We start from the raw sequence: 17,308 nt of genomic DNA on the forward strand, positions 1-17,308 counted from the left end.
CAAAGTGCGTTCGTTCATAACTCTGCGCCGCGCTATTTTTTCTGTGCGCCTGGTAAACCACATTTGGTTTTCATATAGAATTCCTACCGCAAATGCGCGAAAATAAAAATGAATGAAATTGAATTTGAATGTCTTCAGTAAAATTAAAGAATCAGCAAAATTTCAATTTTACAATGAACTGAAAATCCTACCATCCCCCTCGCGTTTGTTGGACAGTGAATGCTTATTTTTTCGAAATTGTACCTTTATTATTGCTTCATACTACTTAATAAATTTTTTTCACCCCGAAGAGTACTTTATGCGATTGAAATAAAATGTTGTACCTATTGAAGTAAGAATTTCATCAATATTCCTTGTAATATTTAGTAATTTTGAAATAAGTATTTGTTAGTGAAAGGTATATTAAAAGGCGTCATGAAATGGATAGTGTGGATGATTTGATAATCTGTAATAGATAATAATAAATTAGTTTAAAGAATTTTTCACCATATGATGAGTTTTACTGTGATAAAGGCACGAAACGCAGTTTTCTATCTAACTTATCTAATATTTTCATCTCTTGATCAGACAATTCAAAACTTGCCACATCAAAATTGCTCTCTATACGACTTGGTGTCACTGATTTCGGTATGACCGGATTACCGCGCTGTATTTGATAACGAATGCAAACTTGCGCCGGTGTGCGTCCAGTATTAAAAGCTATTGTCTTAATCTATCAAAGTAATGTTTAATTGAAAATTCACATAAAGTAAAAATATTGATATATTTCTGCAAGTAATCTTACCAGATTATCATCCAACACCTTTGGCTCATCCTTCCTCACCCAGGGTCTAGCTGGCGCTCCCAATGGACTGTACGCAACAAGGACAATTCCCTTTTTCTTTAAATAAGCTTTCAGACGTTTTTGGTTTAAATATGGATGACATTCAACCTGATTGACAACTGGTTTTATTTTAGCAATTTTCCAAATACGCTCAATTTGATTCTTATTGAAATTAGAAAGGCCTATGGACCGTGTTAAGCGCCGTTCAACTAACTCCTCCATTGCTTTCCATGTCTCAGTATAATCTACACGGGAGCCAATCACGCGACCACATGCATCATAGGGTATCAGATCATCTCCAGCTCTATAACCCATAGGCCAGTGTATGATGTATAGGTTAAGATACGATAATTTTAAATCACACAAAGATTGCTGGCAGCCACTCAACACTAAATGGGGCTCATGAAAGGTATTCCACAATTTACTTATTATAAATAGCTCCTCGCTGTAAGTAAAGTTTTTTTGTTATAAAATTGTGGCAAAGTATATACATACATATAACTGTTTGTTAAAAAATTACCGTTTAACAATGCACTTTTCAATCGATTTATTTATTGCCTTACCAACAGCCTCTTCATTTTCGTAAACATGCGCACAGTCAATCATGCGGTAACCCACTTTCAAAGCATGCTTAACTGCTTTTTCAGCTTTAATAATTGGTGCCTTGAATACACAAATTATTTTAAATAAAAGTAATTGATCACTGGTTATTATATAAGATTGTATTTCTTGGCATTTTCTTGTTTAACCAATCATAACTTACACCCCAAGTACCAAGTCCAAACATGGGCATTACATAACCATCACGCAATTTAACGGTTGGCATTTCGGCCTTTCTAACATTGCAGTCGTCTGGTGGTTCGTCAACCAACTTTATACGTGAAACTGGCCTTAAACATTTGAGTTTGTCAGATTTCTTCTCAAGTTTTTTTTCAGCACATTCATTTGGTGTTTTCGAAGTTATTGTTGTAATGGAAGAGCTTTTCAGCAAAGCGGTGTTTGTTAAATTTTTCAAAGATGTCGCAGATTTTATTGCATTTTTTGGCACATTGTCCTTAGATGTTAGCGTATCTCTTATTTTACTTGCTTCTCCAAGTGTTTTAGGAATTAGTAATTTCCTAATTTCCCCGCATCTATCATTCTTTGGTGTGTTTCTAAAATTATTTAACAAAATTTGTAGAATTTTTAAATCAGCTGTTTGACAGGCGTACAACACTCACCCAAATCCTGTAAAATGAAATATGCGGTATTCACCAGAATATTGCCGAAAAGGAATTTTACTTATTATTTTTAATGAATTATTGTTAATTTTTTTCATTCTTAATTTAGAAAATATGCCACAAATTATTTGTTAGTCAATTTATTATAAATATTAACATTTTATTTTTTAAGTTGGTATAGTTTCAATTTTGGTAAATACGAAAAATTAAATTTTGAAAAACTAAAAATTTTTAAGTTTTTGATTGACTTTTGAGTTCTTTGTCTTCTTTTTCTTAAATTTGTATACTATTCAGTTTTTGAAAATAGTTCAATTATGTTTGTGTATAAACGAAGGTTGGAATTTTCCAAATATTTTCGTAGTCAAAGTGAAAGTTCAAAGGCAATCATTTTCGAAAGGATGATGTGTATGTCCAGAGGCGCTGGAAAAATAATTTTTATAACTAGAGGTAAATACCCAATTTATTCATCTCTTTCAAAAAAAAAAAAACATTAGCGTTATTGTACTTACTAAGCAAGCGTATTATTTCGGAAGTTGCAATTCATCAATTCAAGCATTTCAAAATCCTTCGGGCATAGTTTAAAACTTTCAATCATTACATTTTGTATCATATGGTCTTTTTGAGTTGTTCGCGGCAATACAACGTTGCCGCGTTGCACTTGGTACCGGATTAATATCTCAGCAGTGTTTTTACCGTATTTCTTTACCAAACATAAGATTTTCGGATTACTCTTAAGTGGTACAATATTGCTATGCCTCTTACTCGGTCCGGTTGGATTGCAAGCCATAAAAATGATATTATGGTTACAGCATAAATCCATTAATTTCGTTTGTGTCAAATACGGATGACATTCCACCTGTAGGTTTGCCGGCGGTATACGTGCCACTCCCAGTAGGCGTACGATTTGCTCTTCATTAAAATTGGCCAGACCAATTGAACGTACAAGCCCATCGTCCACCAAAGTCTCCATTACACGCCATGTGTCTACATAATCGACATCCGAGAACAAGATTTCACCTCTATTATTGCGTGGGTAATTTTCAAAACCATCTTTGAAACCCATGGGTGTGTGCATGACATAATTATCGAGATAATCTACTTGCAATTGCTTTAGGGTTTCCTCTAATGAGCGGCGCACCCATTTTGGACCGTGCCGTGAATCCCAAAGCTTGCTGGATATGTAAAGCTGTTCTCTAAAAAATAATTGTTAAAAAATTGGCATATATATTAGAGTATAGTATATATACTCAAATATATAAACACGCCACTACCTTTTTATGAGACCCTCAGCGATTTTCTCCTTTATTGCTTGTCCAACCTCTTCTTGATTGCAAAAGATTGGCGCACAGTCTATATGCCGTATGCCAGCATCGATAGCGTCCTTTATACAACGCGTTGTAATGTGCGCTTCTAACTAGCGAAGAGATGCCATAATTATACATACATTTATAGATGAAGTCAAATTGCAACTATTTTTTTCAAATCTAACTAATCCCATTTGTTATTGTATTTACACTTACATTTGCAGTGCCTAGTCCTACGATGGGTACTTTAACACCATTGTAGAATTTCACCGTACGGGCAAGCTTTGTTTTAACATCGCGATCATCCAGCAGACACGCTTTTGCACAGGGAGCATACATTTCACCTGGAACCTAGTAGTAGAGTTCTGAGAGAACTGTGACTGCGTGGAGATATTGATGCCCAATTCAGATGCCGTAAAGCGCTAGTTTATCTGCTTGCCTTTGCTTTTGAAGAAGAGAATTTTGTGTGAACAAAATTTTGATGTTTTTTTTCATATTTCATATTTCAAAAGTTCTGACATTATGTAAGTTTTCTCAAAAACACTTTTTATACCATGTACGAGTATTAAGTTTGTCATGAAGTTTCTAACACCCAGAAGGAAACGTCTAAGACTCTATAATATGGAATATACATATGTATATACATACATATAATATATATATATACATATACATATATGTTACTATAACAACTTATTATGATCAACGTGGCGAGCTGATACGATTTAGCCATGTCCATCTGTCTGTCTGTATATACGTAAACTAGTTTTTAAGTTTTTGAGATATTGATTTGATCACACGTCCTTTTCTCTCCAAGAAGCTGGTCATTTGTTGGAATCGCCGATATAAGACCACTATACATATAGCTGTCATACAAACAGATCGGTCAAAAGTTCTTGTATGGAAAGCTTTTTTATTTGACAAACTATCTTCATGAAATTTGGCATAGATTCCTGTTCATGGTTACGCTACAACGTTAACGTGTTTTCTTGTTTTAAATTGCATCCACACTTACTTCTGATATAAGAAAAATATAATTTTGAATTTCAGAAAATCGAATTCGAAGAAAAACTGAATATTATACAAACAAAAAACTCTGTGCCAGTGGGGTTGACTAGAGCATCAAAAAATGTCAACTGCTAAAAATATTAATAGAAAATGGAAAATGGGTAAAAATAATTTTTTTATTTATAATTTCGAATTATATTAACTATATATTCAAACAAATAGAAAGGTGAAAAATTTGTTGAGCTCGTGGAGCATTACAATAAAATTAAGGGACCGTGGGAAGTGGTTCGAACATAAAGAGTTGATACAATCTACTACTCCTAGTAATGTCTCCTAGAAATTTGAACATACCTTCTCATTGTTACAAGTTCACTGATTCAACCGAGTGGAGTTGAACACCGTAATAGGGGTATACTTGTAGTATCGAATTGTTTATTGTTTTCGATTTGTTTTTCGAAAACGTAATAGAACATGGTAAATTCTAAATACCGTTATTATAATTTTATTTAATTATTATTTAATAATCTCAATGAATTTATAGAAGCATTCCAAATAATCCAGAGTCACATATGTATGTATGTACATTATAAAGTTTTGTCTGCATTATTAGTTGGACTAGTTCTTCTCATTCTCAAATGGATGGTGCGGATGTCCTTTGGCACTGTAAAAAAATAATAATTGAAAGAAAAATTCGCATGTAAATAAGTTTGTAACTAGCTTATTGAACTTACTTTTGCATTAGATTGTAGCGTCCATTAAAATTCAGACCGTTAATTTTGAACATTTCTGCATCAGTTAGTTCGAAGTTGCACACATCGAGATTATCGGCCATATGTTCACGCTTTGTGGACATTGTTATTGCGGCATTGCCACGCTGTACCTGATAACGGAGCAATACGAGTGCTGGTGCTCGCTGACACTTTTGCGCTAACTCCACAATTAACGGATGTTGCAAAAGTTTATGTGTACCTGGCTTGTCGTAGGGCGAGTGTGGTGAGCCTAAGGGACTATAAGCCGTTATTACAATATTGTATTTACTGCAAAAATCCATCAATTTGCTTTGATTTAGATATGGGTGACATTCCACTTGCAAATTGGTGGGTTTGATACGCGCCACATCCAGTACACGTTTTAATTGTTCAATATTGAAATTGGACACCCCAATCGATTTGCAAAGGCCTTGGTCTACTAAAGCTTCCATGGCGCACCAAGTATCCACATAATCAATGTCGGAATATATAGTGTTACCATCTTTGTCTTTTGGATAGTTTTCGTCGCTATCCGCAAATCCGGTGGGCCAATGTATGAGATAATTATCGAAGTAAGTGATTTTTAATAAATTCAAAGCGTTCTGGCATGTCGCAGACACCCATTTGGGATCGTGTTTTGTGTTCCACAACTTGCCGGTGATAAACAGATCCTTACTAATGATAAAAACAATATTACAATAGTCAAAAAACTGAAATATTATAATGGTATTTATTCAAACTTACCGTACCACTACACCCTCTTTGATTTTCTCCTCAATTGCCAGGCCAACCTCTTTTTGATTGCCATAAACGTCGGCGCAATCAATGTGCCGGTAGCCGACATCGATGGCTTCCTTTACCAAACGCGTCACATCATTTGCTGGCATCTAAATATATAATTGTGGCCATAAACGAAAACTTAAAAAGTAAAGCAAAAGCAGTGACATTGAAAATTGCCTTGAAGCTTTTTCCTTGCAAATGCATCTGGCTATTGCAATTCAATGTCACATGCAAAAGCTCCAAAGCAGTTTCATACTTGCATACATATAAACATATGCTCATTTGCATGCGCTCTATTGTGAAATGATTTTAATGCAATAAATGTTTTTTAACAATATAAATATACATTTACGCAATATTTATATATGACATTACTTACGCGCCAAGTGCCAAATCCAATAATAGGCATTTCAACGTCATTGTTTAACTTTGTTGTTGGTATTGGCATTTTCAGAGATTTTGCTTTTGATTTTTTACTTAAAAATAGCAAATTCGTTTGGTTTGCTAGGAAACGTCCGAACGGCGCTCTTTTCTCGACTATTTCCTTACAAAAAGTTGCAAAACAACTTAAAGCAAAGTCTAAATGTGTTTTGCGGAGCTTTTTGCTGCTGATGAACTTCACTCAATAATCGCTAGCTTTTCAATTTCAAATTTTATTTTCATTGCTAGTGCAAAGCCCCACTTTTTTGGAAGATTTTAATTGTTTTTGTTTCTGTACCCTTTTTCATATATTTACACAAATACTAAATTACACTAAACAAATAATGCTTAAATGTTAGATTTAGTTCTTATTACCTTTATTATAAGTATTTATTTATTTATTCGTTTTGTTACGTAAACGTATGTTCTTTTCCATTTCCTGTCAAGAGAGTTTCCAGCGGATGTGGTTTTCTAAAAGCATACTACGGGAAACTAATACATATGAAACGACTTTTTGAGTCTAAGGTTTTATTAAATTGAAGTTACTAATGCCGATAATGCATTTATTCACTAAATAAAAGTAATTACAATAAAAAAGCTATAATGAAATACATTTCTTTAATGCTAGATTAGGTAAAACGTTTATTTCGGTTACACCGAAGCTGTATTTCCCTTCACAATTACAAAGGATTCCATACAACAACTTGATTTTTATCGGTCAGTTTGTATGACAGCTATATGCTATAGTGGTCCGATATCGGCGGTTTCGATAAATGTGCAGCTTCTTGGAGAGAAAAGCATGTGTACAAAATTTAAGATCGAAACCATATAAACTGTATATTTTTTAAAGGGTCTGCGACGTTTCCTTTTGGGTATTACAAACATCGTGGCAATCTTAATATACTCTGTTTACGTTATAATGAAAAAAATGTATATAATATATATAGAGTTTAAGTTTCTCATAGTGTATAGCCTCGAATTCCCTTCACAGGTAGCACGATCTCCGAGCACCCAGCACGCAATAATCTGCTTTCGGTATCCGTGTACAAAAACATTGCGGTTGTGTCTGCGCTGTTATTGGTAAGCATCGTAAAGGGGGAGTAGAGAAAGAATCAGCTGATGGATGTAAGCAATGCTACAGCTGAGAGGGGTCCATGGAGAAACGTCAAGTCCGCCTAGGGGTTGAGTTTCTATTGATAGCCAAGATGGCCGACTTTTAATCGGAAAATGGTAGCATTTTGCTATTTTCTCTTAATTTATGAAAAAGTTGTCCAAAAAATATTGATTATATGTAAAACTTTAATATGTTTTCAAAATAAAATAAGTTTATTTTAATATATGTTTTTAAAAAAGCGGCTATTATTTTCAAATTTCAGAATAATTACGATATATATTTATGCCTTTTTTTTACTGTGGTAACTTAATAAATATTCACCACAGAAAAATTTAAGATGCAATTAAGCAACCATGTCAAATAACGGCATGCGGAAATGCTTATTCAACGAAATTGAGGGCAATGTTTATAAATTTGCAATACAATCTTCGTAAAATAAAGAATATTTCATATTGCTCCTGATAAAACTGCTCACACAAGAATTTTTATCAATAAGCAGGTGTGTATTAATGCGTTTGACTAAAAGTTGTTAATAAATTCAAATGCCAGTATTGCTATAGAGCATTGCGTAACAGTGTTGCGCAAGCTAATTTTATAATACTTCTTAAAAAAGAAATATATCTACCGTATTTTATACCCTTATAAAATGTTTTATACTATAAAGATATTGCAACTTCAACAAATTATTTATTTTAGGAGTCTATATATTTGAAAACTAAATTTAGAACTATATAACAATATGGTAATTGATTTATGTAAAGAGTTATATGTAAAATATTGTACATATTATAATGGCTACATGCTGAAATACAACTACCTGATATGCCTACCGTATTTTATACTATAAAGATATTGCAACTTCAAAAATTATATTATTTTAGAAGTCTATATATTTAAAAACTAAACTAAGAACTATATAATAATATGGTAATTTTGTATGTCAAAAGTTGTAATAAACTATTGTACATATATCCACTATTAATTGCTGATATATAAAACGTAAATAAAATTTGTGATTAAATAAATCTATACTTAAATTAGAGCACTAGTAAAATTTCTTGATATAATTACAATGATAAATTTTGCTTTATTGTTTAAATGAATTATTATCACTTGTATGACAATGATAAGTTTTGCTTTTTTGATTATATAAATTATTATTACTTATAGTATCAAATTTTGTTACAATAGTTATTTCTTCCCGTCCACTCATAGTTAAATTGAATTTTCAGTTTGCCCATTAATAAGTTATTTAAAATGCTTAAACATATGCCGCATATTTACCTATATCAACATGGTATGATATTATATATTGTTAGCATTAAACATCAATTAATAACCAAAATTTAAAATATTTATAAATAATTATTTAGGCGTTTTCTGCTATGCGCAACCCATTTTAGCCCCTCGCCACCCTAATTCACCATGGCCACCATGTTGGTTTTATTGTGAACGTACACCTCAGAGGTGGCGAAACTATTGTGAATGAGACTTTCGCTACTCCCTTATACCATGTTGGTAAGTTTTCAAACCACTGCTGTTGTCGTAAGAGAAATTATTTTGGTGATGTAGCAGGAAAAGACTTGGGAAGGATTAGTAAAATTATATTACGCTCATTGCACTAGAAAAATATAAAATCGAAGGTGAATTAATAAACATAAAAAATATTAAAGTTTTTATCGACCACTGAGAGTTAGTTTACGTGCAATTGTTAGTGGTCAAATTACTGCGCTTTCTGACGCTCCAAAGTAAAATCAATAACCTGTACATTTATGCACTGTTTATGCTACTGTGGCATAACACTTTAATTATATGCATATTAAAATTTTTATTCATTGCAGTTTGTACGTGTCCACAATAACAACAATAAACATTGGAAATTCTAACATCAAAATTTTGTTTAAACAAATTCAGCGGTAGGTCAGGTAGCCATATGCAATAACAATTTATAAATTGAATACATATAATGTATTAAAGTTGCAGACACGTCGCTCCGAAATCATCCCGTCACCTTATATGCTGAGCTTGGTATTGTTTTGCACAATTGCTGTGCATTGGTGTTAATTGAATTGAATTGTACCTGACTGCATGTCCATACAAACATATACAATTCGTATACATAACTCTTAACGTCAAGCTATTTGTATGTGTATGTAGCTACAACAATCATTATCAACTTTAAACAATTGATTTGAAGTAAAAAAGACAACGCAAAAGACGTGTAGGACGCAACATTGAGGTGTACATTCGACGACGTGTGGAAGGAAAGCAATTGTTTTTGTTAGTGTCAGGATACTTGCTAACTACACTTTTACTTGTAACAACTGTTAGTTGGCTATTGTTGTGGTTAAGCGAGAGCAACAGTATGTCGATTGCGCCAGTGATAATTGAGGCAACCGCCAAACATACGTCAACCGTAAGTCAATTGCCTAGTTATGAATATTCTTATATGTATATGTATTTTTATATGTGTGGAATTATCTAACATTTCTACAATGTGTCTAAACGTCTCGGACTTTACAGCTCATCTTCATGCACGGCTTAGGTGATACTGGGTATGTAAATAACAATGCAACAAAATTTTACTTCTACATTTCGCTTTTGTGTGTATGTATCAGTGGATTATTTAAAGATGGATTGAATACACTTTTTTATAGTTGTTACGTAGAGTGACAGGTTCTTTTTTATTTTTCTTTAGAATTATGAGTTAGTAAATGTTGGAATATATTGACCCTGTATGCCTACAAAAGCTACTTATACTTTTCTTGCACGGTAAATCGCATAGTCACTGCATATTTTCATGTGAGCATAAAACAAAACAAAAATTGATTGTAAATTCCGTACTTGATGATCTTATCAGCGCGATTTTATTGAAACAAAGTTCCTGCGCTGTCTGGTTTATTATTAATTTAAAGCAAAGCCCAGCACGTGGCATTAATAATTGTATTAATATGCAATTAGCAATTAGCAATAGCAAAGCCCAGCACGTGGCATTAATAATTGTATTAATATGCAATTAGCAATAGGAAATTTCATGTTACAGTATATTTTGTAGTTTTTTGTTTTTAAATTCGGTTACAAATTCGTATCAAGAATGCTCCGCTAAATTAGTTTTGAGTTCGCAGAACAAGCCATATTATATATATATGTATATCTATTTGTAAATATGAGTTATATTTCTAATTTTAATTGTATATATATATATAACGCCAAGTTAATAGAATTTTCTATTTTTATTAATAATTATTTAATTTTTGTTATTGCAATCATTTTCCTGCAGCCATGGATGGAGTTCAGCGTTGGCGACGATACGTCCGCCCAGCATGAAAGTAATCTGTCCAACAGCACCCACAATGCCGGTGTCATTGAATGCCGGCTTTCGTATGCCATCTTGGTTTGATTTACGTACGCTCGATATATCTGGCCCCGAAGATGAGGAGGGCATCAAAAGTGCTTCTCAAAATATCAAAAGTATGATTGATGATGAGGTCACCAAAGGTATAGCATCGAATCGTATTGTGCTCGGTGGTTTCTCACAGGGTGGCGCATTAGCATTGTACACAGCGCTAACATACAATCAACCGCTGGCTGGTGTTGTAGCGTTATCCTGTTGGTTGCCATTGCACAAGCAATTTCCAGGCATAAAAACCAACTCAGATGAAATACCAGTGAGTAGTAAAAGTGAATTTATTTAAATTTTAACTTACATACATATGTTTTATAGGTATTTCAGGCACATGGTGACTTCGATCCTGTTGTACCATACAAGTTTGGCCAATTAAGCGCTAGTTTATTAAAGACTTTTATGAAAAAAGTTACATTTAAAACATACAATGGGCTATCACATTCCTCATCGGATGACGAAATGGATGATGTGCGGGTAATACAAATTTTATACGCATAAAATTATATATTTTTAATAAACAAAATCATTTTCTAAATATCATATTCTCTTCTACTTTTAGGATGTACTGTCCTCTTGGGTAAATTAAATTGAAAAACAATAAAAATACAATACACTAGTAAACAAAATGAACATATAATTAGTGTGCATAGTTAAGCGCGTACGTATTACTCATAAACTTAAAAATCTATATTTTTAGCGCTAAAACCTAAATATGAAGAAAACAATAATAATTTGCCAACATAAAAAGTTCATAAATAAATATAAAATAATACATATAACGTTGCTTAGAAGCCAGTTTAACAGAAAAAGTATACCATATGTGACACTTTTCTCAAAATTTAAAGAAAAAATTCCAAAAAAAATAAGTTTACCTAAAGCAAAAAAATCAAGTTCTTTTCGCAATAAACTGTTGAGTACTTATAATTTTGATTTAATTGCAATATTTAAGTTACGTTAATTACAACGAAAGTACACTATTTAATGAACGCAATTACAATATATTAATAAATTGTTTAAAAAGTAAAATGTATTAAGTTCCATTTTTGATTGTAAACAAAATTACAAATTGAACATTAATATATTATTCGTTTTGTTTGTCAATAAAGATTTTACCAACTAAAACGAAATATAAATTGATTGATTGAGCAATTAAAATGCAAAAAAGATAAAATAAAAACACAAAAATTCTGTTTTTGCTATGATTGTTATTTAAAAAATATTGTGAGGTATTTTTGGTTAAGTTTATTTACCGTTTAATAATTTGATGCTGAATTGAGTAGTTATAGAGTTTTAGGAATAAATTAAATTAATTATCTTATATAACCTCAAAAGTTGATTGTTGGTAGTTGGCGACGGTCTGGTTCGCAACAGTTTTTTTCACTGATAAATTTCCTCTTCAAACTGTTGAATCAAATTTTTTTGAAAGTCTTATTGCTCCTCAAATTCGACTTTATAGCCTCCCTAGTTAAGAAACCTTGTTAAAATTAAACAAAAAAAAAAAAATTAATTACAGATTTCTCGCAGCCAAAACGTTTAAATGGTTTTCGAATTAAAATATGATGGTGAAAAATTATAACATTTTAGTTTCATACATTCCCCAGTTCCCTTAGCGTAACATTATTATGTACCTATTTATTGTTTGAATATATGGACATAGAATATCCTGAAATAGTTATTAAAGCCACTTTATTATTTGAATTCACGACCATGTCGTTATTTTTTAAAATGTTTTGATAATGTTTATGGAAATTACACTATTTTATTTTTTTCGATCAAAAAGCGTTAAAATAAAGAATTAAAAAGCTAAAATTCGAAGGGTTTTTAATTCAATGAGTATGCTAATGCTTGATTTTATTTTATTCGTTACACCTACCAATGTAAAAACTTTTTTTTTGAATATATTTTATTTGCAACCTATTTAAGAAAATAATAAGCAAATTAGATAGCTAAATATATTATATAATATTGATCTCCAGTAAAAATAACAAAGCAACTTTATTGACTACTCGGACATAAATAGTCGTTACATCTTGAAAATAAATTACTGTTGTATAAATGTATATATAAATTCAAACGCGTAAAAAATTTGACATATATTTACAGGTTTCATAAAAGCAATTTATTTTTGTAGTCCGAAGCTATTTTTGAGCGCCTCGACGTTCATTTTCATTTTATATAAACTTTTTATTCATAGTCCTACATAATGTTGACTCATTAGTTTTGTTTGTTGTTCATTTTGAGTACATCACTTGTATCTTCATGTGTATTTGCAGAGTGGTGACAGTAGGAAAAGTAATACTTCAACGCTGGATGTTAGCGGAAATGCCACAGCTCAATGCTGTCTAATATCATAGTAGCAAATATGTGATTTTCTCTGATGATTTATGTTATGATGATGTTGATGATGATGATGTGTATGAGGCACAAACAAAAACACCTTTTTATTATTGCAACAAAAATGCAACTCATAACTTATGAACATGAAACTAGTAACTAAACAAGTGAAAACTTGAATTTAAAGTATACTACAACAAAGCAGCAACTCAAACAACTCAAAAATACATTTTTCGCAAGTAGTTTATTCCAAACAATGAATGAATTAATAACTTTCAAAACAAATGCGGCGTGTATTTTTATGGCACGCATTGTATAAAACTTAAAAAAAATATTTACTAATTTTTGCATGTTTTTACATTTGGCGCAATACATTTTATTTAATTACTTTTTAGGGATAGTCAAGTGTAGACGGTAATTTCTGCTGTTACTAGTTGTTAAACTGAAACTTATACCTTTAACGTATAACGTAGCGTGACTGAACTATATTATTACAATATATATTATATAATTACTATTAGAAGTAGCTAATTGTGAAGCGAAAAAGAGGTTACAAAAAAAAAAAAAACTATGAAAATTAAGAATAATGAAACTGGAGCATATAAATTAATAAAGTACAGAAATGCAATATATAAAATACCGAAATACAGACTAAATTCTATCAATTTATACATCCAACTGCAGTTTAAAGCAAGCGAAACGATAGTGACGACTTTTGGGACTGCGCATGAGACACATTGGCTGGCGCACATTACACTGCCGACATAATGTGAGCAATTGTTGCAAGCCGGCCGGCGTTACATAGCCCACGGCGCAGACTTTCGCCTCGGTGTAACTGAAATGCGCTGTTGTTGCATAGCCGAATACTTCACGCTGGCATTGCTTGCGAACAGTGTAGAGCGTAGCGACATCCTCCGGCAGCCACAGTTTGCACATGCGCTGTAATTGCGCTGCTACAAGCGTCGCTGTGTTAGCGGCTCTGATATATACGCGAGTGGTGCTTGTCTCCTGTTTGCAAATAAATGATTACAAATTACAAATGAATATAAAAATAAGCACACCTGTAGTTTACGTTTTTCGCGCACACGTCGCGCGCGTAAACGTTTTAATAGCTTTTTATGCGTTTGGCGCAGCTGTTTGCGTTCGCGTTCAGCCAAATCCGGCAACAGTGGTTCGGTGAAGACGGGCTCATGATTTGATTTCTTAATTTGTTTGAGATTACGTTTAAAATCGTCACGTGTCGGCAAACAAATCAGCGAGTAGTCCTCTAAATTACCGCGCGATTTCATGCAAAATTGTAATTGTATTAGAGAATTGCTGGGTATTTCAGGGGGAAATGTCTTGCACTTTCCTTGTATATGTAGCAGTATTTTTTGTAATAGCGCGCGATCACGCAGTATGTGAAAGTTTTGAGTTAATGCGTTATCTTGTGCAGCATGACTGCTGTTCCAATCGCGTAGTAGTTCGGAAAATGGCGCGCGGAAGGGACTAACTATTGCCAATTTTTGATAATTTTGACGTCTATTTGGCGGTTTGCGGAAATATTTTGCGCGTAATTCTTGATGACATGTGTTCGCCAGCACGCGACCTATATTTAATGAACATATTCAATTAATATATGAGTAAAAATAATACAAAAGTTGCAAATACCAGCAATAGTGTCGGGCAAATACTCCTCTGTGCCCATCTCTCGTGCGATTGATGCGAATTCTCGCAGACCGCCGGGTTTTGCGCCCCACATAATAAGTGACAACCAAATTGGCATGCCATAGCCAGCGGGTGCTATCACGTCCCAACCACAGCCGTATCCCAAACGTTTATATTGTGGACGTTGTGAACCTGGACGTTGTATAATTATAATGGGTACTGCTTGCATCTCCTCTTCGAATTGACAACGTACACCTGGCACCACAGCATGCTTGGCTCGTAGTTTGCTATATTCACTGGGTGTTATCATGCTCTTGCATAATCCATCGCGTATTTTTGTATTCCATAGAGTACTTTGCGCTAAGTTATCAGGCATATTGAAGAGAAAGTCTGAATTGCTGAGGCTTAAAGGCTGTTGGGGTTGCGCCTTCGTACGTTTCTTTGGTCGATTCAAACGTGGATCTTCAATATTAAGCGCTAATATCATGTTAGAAACTAATTCGCCCGGTGAACCGATATCACTGCAGTTCTGCCAAAATTCGAATTGGTTTTCGTGTATGCTTTTAAAATCTGGATTTTGTGCAAATAACGTATGTAACCAAGTGGTGGGGGTGTCATCTTTCAAGTTCTTGGGTTTGAATGTGTGTAGCAGTACACTTTGTGCCAGATGACCAGTGAGTCGGAAGCGATTCATGGTATCTTTTAATTCGTTAATTTTTACACCGGTTTTCGCATTACCATATTTTTTGATATGCTCAAAAGCTAATGTTTTCGTCATAAATTTTAAATGTAGCAACTCTTTAGGTTTGAATTGTTTGGATGCTGTAAATATAAGATAATTCTGTTAAGAATAAAAAACATACATTATATTATTATATATATTTTATATATACATTACATTTATCTTCTGGCACTCCACTACTAGAATCCTTTGCTGTTTCATCTGTTTCTATAGGCACTTTAATGCTATTTAAGGAAGTTACTTCGAAAACTTTTATCAGTTCTTCCAATACCGCTGGATAAGCACTTGGATGCACCCAAAGCCACAACGTACGTGAAATTTGCTCCTCATCTTTAGTCTCATTCTTATTTTCTGGTTGCCACATAAAAGAAATACGTCCCAGTGCATATTCCGGATATTTACCATCTCTAAACAAGTCGATACTGCCTTCTCTTCGTCCAGTAAGGTATGTCTTAGCAGTGATACTAAATCCACAACGTGTGCTACTTAATCTCGCAAAACCCATACGTAAATCTGCTAAATTTCCTTTCAATTCTATGCATGCATGAAACGACATATCCTGCAGTAAACAGTGTTCCGATGAAGCTCGATAACATGCTCGGTATGTTTTATCACAGCTTGACTGCGGCAACTTGTAGCCCCAACGTTCAACCATGTGAAAACGTTTAGCATGCCAAATATGAGTTTCTAGCCAAATATTTTTTCGTTGACGTCGCAAGTAATCGCGTAAGAGATTACCGGGACGACGACGAAATTTACGCGAAGGTCGCTTTGTCTGCTGGGGTTTGCCAGCTTTAGCCATTTGAGAACGGTGTGCTGCGCGATACTTGCGTGGTAAACGCTTTGGATGATGGGACATGGCGCGTCGGCGCATATGTTTGGGTAAAGTTTGGAAGACCAATTTGCGACTGACAGGATTACGAACTTCATCAATAAGTTGCCGCATTTCTCGCACAACATTAGCGGCATAACGAAATGTTTGTACATGTGTGGGCAAACTCACAGACCCACCCAAAGAAGAATCATATTCCAGCTTGTTGGACGTCATTATTTTTTCACTTTTATCACACTTATTTAAAGTTTTTTAAAGAAAACATTACCCGGTAAAATCAAAACAAATAACATGTGTTTGAATGTCAAAGAACTCCACTCCACGTGAATGAATAACATAGTTGAATAGCGATATAAACATAACACGTAAGCGCAGAGTGTTTCCGAAAAAATTAATATGATGTTAAGTGTGTTATGGGTTTATATATAACGTGAATATTCATATAATAGTCTAATTAAAAATATTACACATTTATCATAAAAAGTATTGGAATCTATATATATAATATAATATAATATTGTAACGGATTTCTCGATAAATCGTCTACCTGTAACTCACTCTTGAGTTCGATCACTGGATTGTTAAATAAAAGTCCCAATTTAATGGCTACACACTTATCTTTATTTCTAATTCCAACAACTTAACACTTATTGCTCGTTATTCGAGCTTACAACTTCTTACTTATAGCTTAATTGCTCTTATCACGACAACACTTTAACTAGAACTGTGTTTGCTGCACAATCCGGCAGCCCTTATATAGTAAATCTGTAACAAAACATTGCTTCTAGAACATTCTGGCCACTACGAATTCGCTAACTACTTTACTACTAGAGCATTCTGGCAACTACGAATTCGCTGTCTAGTTGCTTCTGGCAATTTATCGTCGATTCGATTTTGTTCTATCATCCGTGTTCGTCACAATATTATTC

At 33.4% G+C, this 17,308-nt stretch overlaps 5 protein-coding genes across 17 annotated transcripts; 1 reads left to right on the forward strand and 4 right to left on the reverse strand.

The window, feature by feature from the left end:
• Nucleotides 1-326: 326 nt before the first annotated feature.
• On the reverse strand, nt 327-2,160 carry LOC106619687 (aldo-keto reductase family 1 member B1-like). The gene is made up of 6 exons (XM_014237902.3): nt 2,044-2,160; nt 1,587-1,977; nt 1,344-1,486; nt 785-1,268; nt 504-712; nt 327-445 (listed from the first exon to the last, which is right to left on the reverse strand). Exons 1-6 carry the CDS (start codon nt 2,139-2,141, stop codon nt 403-405), a joined length of 1,368 nt encoding a protein of 455 aa, XP_014093377.2. The 5' UTR covers nt 2,142-2,160; the 3' UTR covers nt 327-402.
• A 7-nt stretch (nt 2,161-2,167) lies between these two features.
• LOC106619689 (1,5-anhydro-D-fructose reductase) lies at nt 2,168-4,453 on the reverse strand. 2 transcript variants are annotated; one of them, XM_070111331.1, is made up of 5 exons: nt 4,363-4,453; nt 3,564-3,791; nt 3,315-3,457; nt 2,553-3,236; nt 2,168-2,484 (listed from the first exon to the last, which is right to left on the reverse strand). In XM_070111331.1, the coding sequence occupies exons 2-5, from the start codon at nt 3,684-3,686 to the stop codon at nt 2,418-2,420; spliced, it is 1,017 nt and encodes a 338-aa protein (XP_069967432.1). In that variant the 5' UTR covers nt 3,687-3,791; nt 4,363-4,453; the 3' UTR covers nt 2,168-2,417. The 2 variants fall into 2 exon arrangements, with proteins under 2 accessions (XP_069967432.1, XP_069967433.1); XM_070111332.1 differs by lacking the exon at nt 4,363-4,453 and having other exon boundaries at nt 2,168-2,463; nt 3,564-3,873.
• A 388-nt stretch (nt 4,454-4,841) lies between these two features.
• LOC106619686 (aldo-keto reductase family 1 member B1) lies at nt 4,842-6,520 on the reverse strand. The gene is made up of 4 exons (XM_014237901.3): nt 6,264-6,520; nt 5,849-5,991; nt 5,087-5,779; nt 4,842-5,016 (listed from the first exon to the last, which is right to left on the reverse strand). The coding sequence occupies exons 1-4, from the start codon at nt 6,330-6,332 to the stop codon at nt 4,971-4,973; spliced, it is 951 nt and encodes a 316-aa protein (XP_014093376.2). The 5' UTR covers nt 6,333-6,520; the 3' UTR covers nt 4,842-4,970.
• Nucleotides 6,521-8,913: 2,393 nt separating this feature from the next.
• On the forward strand, nt 8,914-13,803 carry Apt1 (Acyl-protein thioesterase 1). Of its 12 annotated transcripts, none has more exons than XM_070111890.1 (8): nt 8,914-8,936; nt 9,260-9,343; nt 9,396-9,834; nt 9,942-9,973; nt 10,699-11,086; nt 11,143-11,298; nt 11,384-11,401; nt 13,098-13,803. In XM_070111890.1, the coding sequence occupies exons 3-8, from the start codon at nt 9,784-9,786 to the stop codon at nt 13,176-13,178; spliced, it is 726 nt and encodes a 241-aa protein (XP_069967991.1). In that variant the 5' UTR covers nt 8,914-8,936; nt 9,260-9,343; nt 9,396-9,783; the 3' UTR covers nt 13,179-13,803. The 12 variants fall into 12 exon arrangements, 11 of the variants coding, with proteins under 11 accessions (XP_069967991.1, XP_036214444.2, XP_014093395.2 ...); XM_036358551.2 differs by having other exon boundaries at nt 8,918-8,936; nt 9,402-9,834; XR_004975645.2 differs by having other exon boundaries at nt 8,921-9,061; nt 9,402-9,834; nt 11,384-11,482.
• Pop1 (POP1 ribonuclease P/MRP subunit) lies at nt 13,384-17,205 on the reverse strand. The gene is made up of 4 exons (XM_014237912.3): nt 15,704-17,205; nt 14,809-15,627; nt 14,220-14,746; nt 13,384-14,166 (listed from the first exon to the last, which is right to left on the reverse strand). The coding sequence occupies exons 1-4, from the start codon at nt 16,593-16,595 to the stop codon at nt 13,825-13,827; spliced, it is 2,580 nt and encodes an 859-aa protein (XP_014093387.2). The 5' UTR covers nt 16,596-17,205; the 3' UTR covers nt 13,384-13,824.
• Nucleotides 17,206-17,308: the final 103 nt, after the last annotated feature.

This window comes from Bactrocera oleae, chromosome 6 (genome assembly GCF_042242935.1).
Source record: "Bactrocera oleae isolate idBacOlea1 chromosome 6, idBacOlea1, whole genome shotgun sequence".
In the NCBI taxonomy this organism is placed as follows: domain Eukaryota; kingdom Metazoa; phylum Arthropoda; class Insecta; order Diptera; family Tephritidae; genus Bactrocera; species Bactrocera oleae.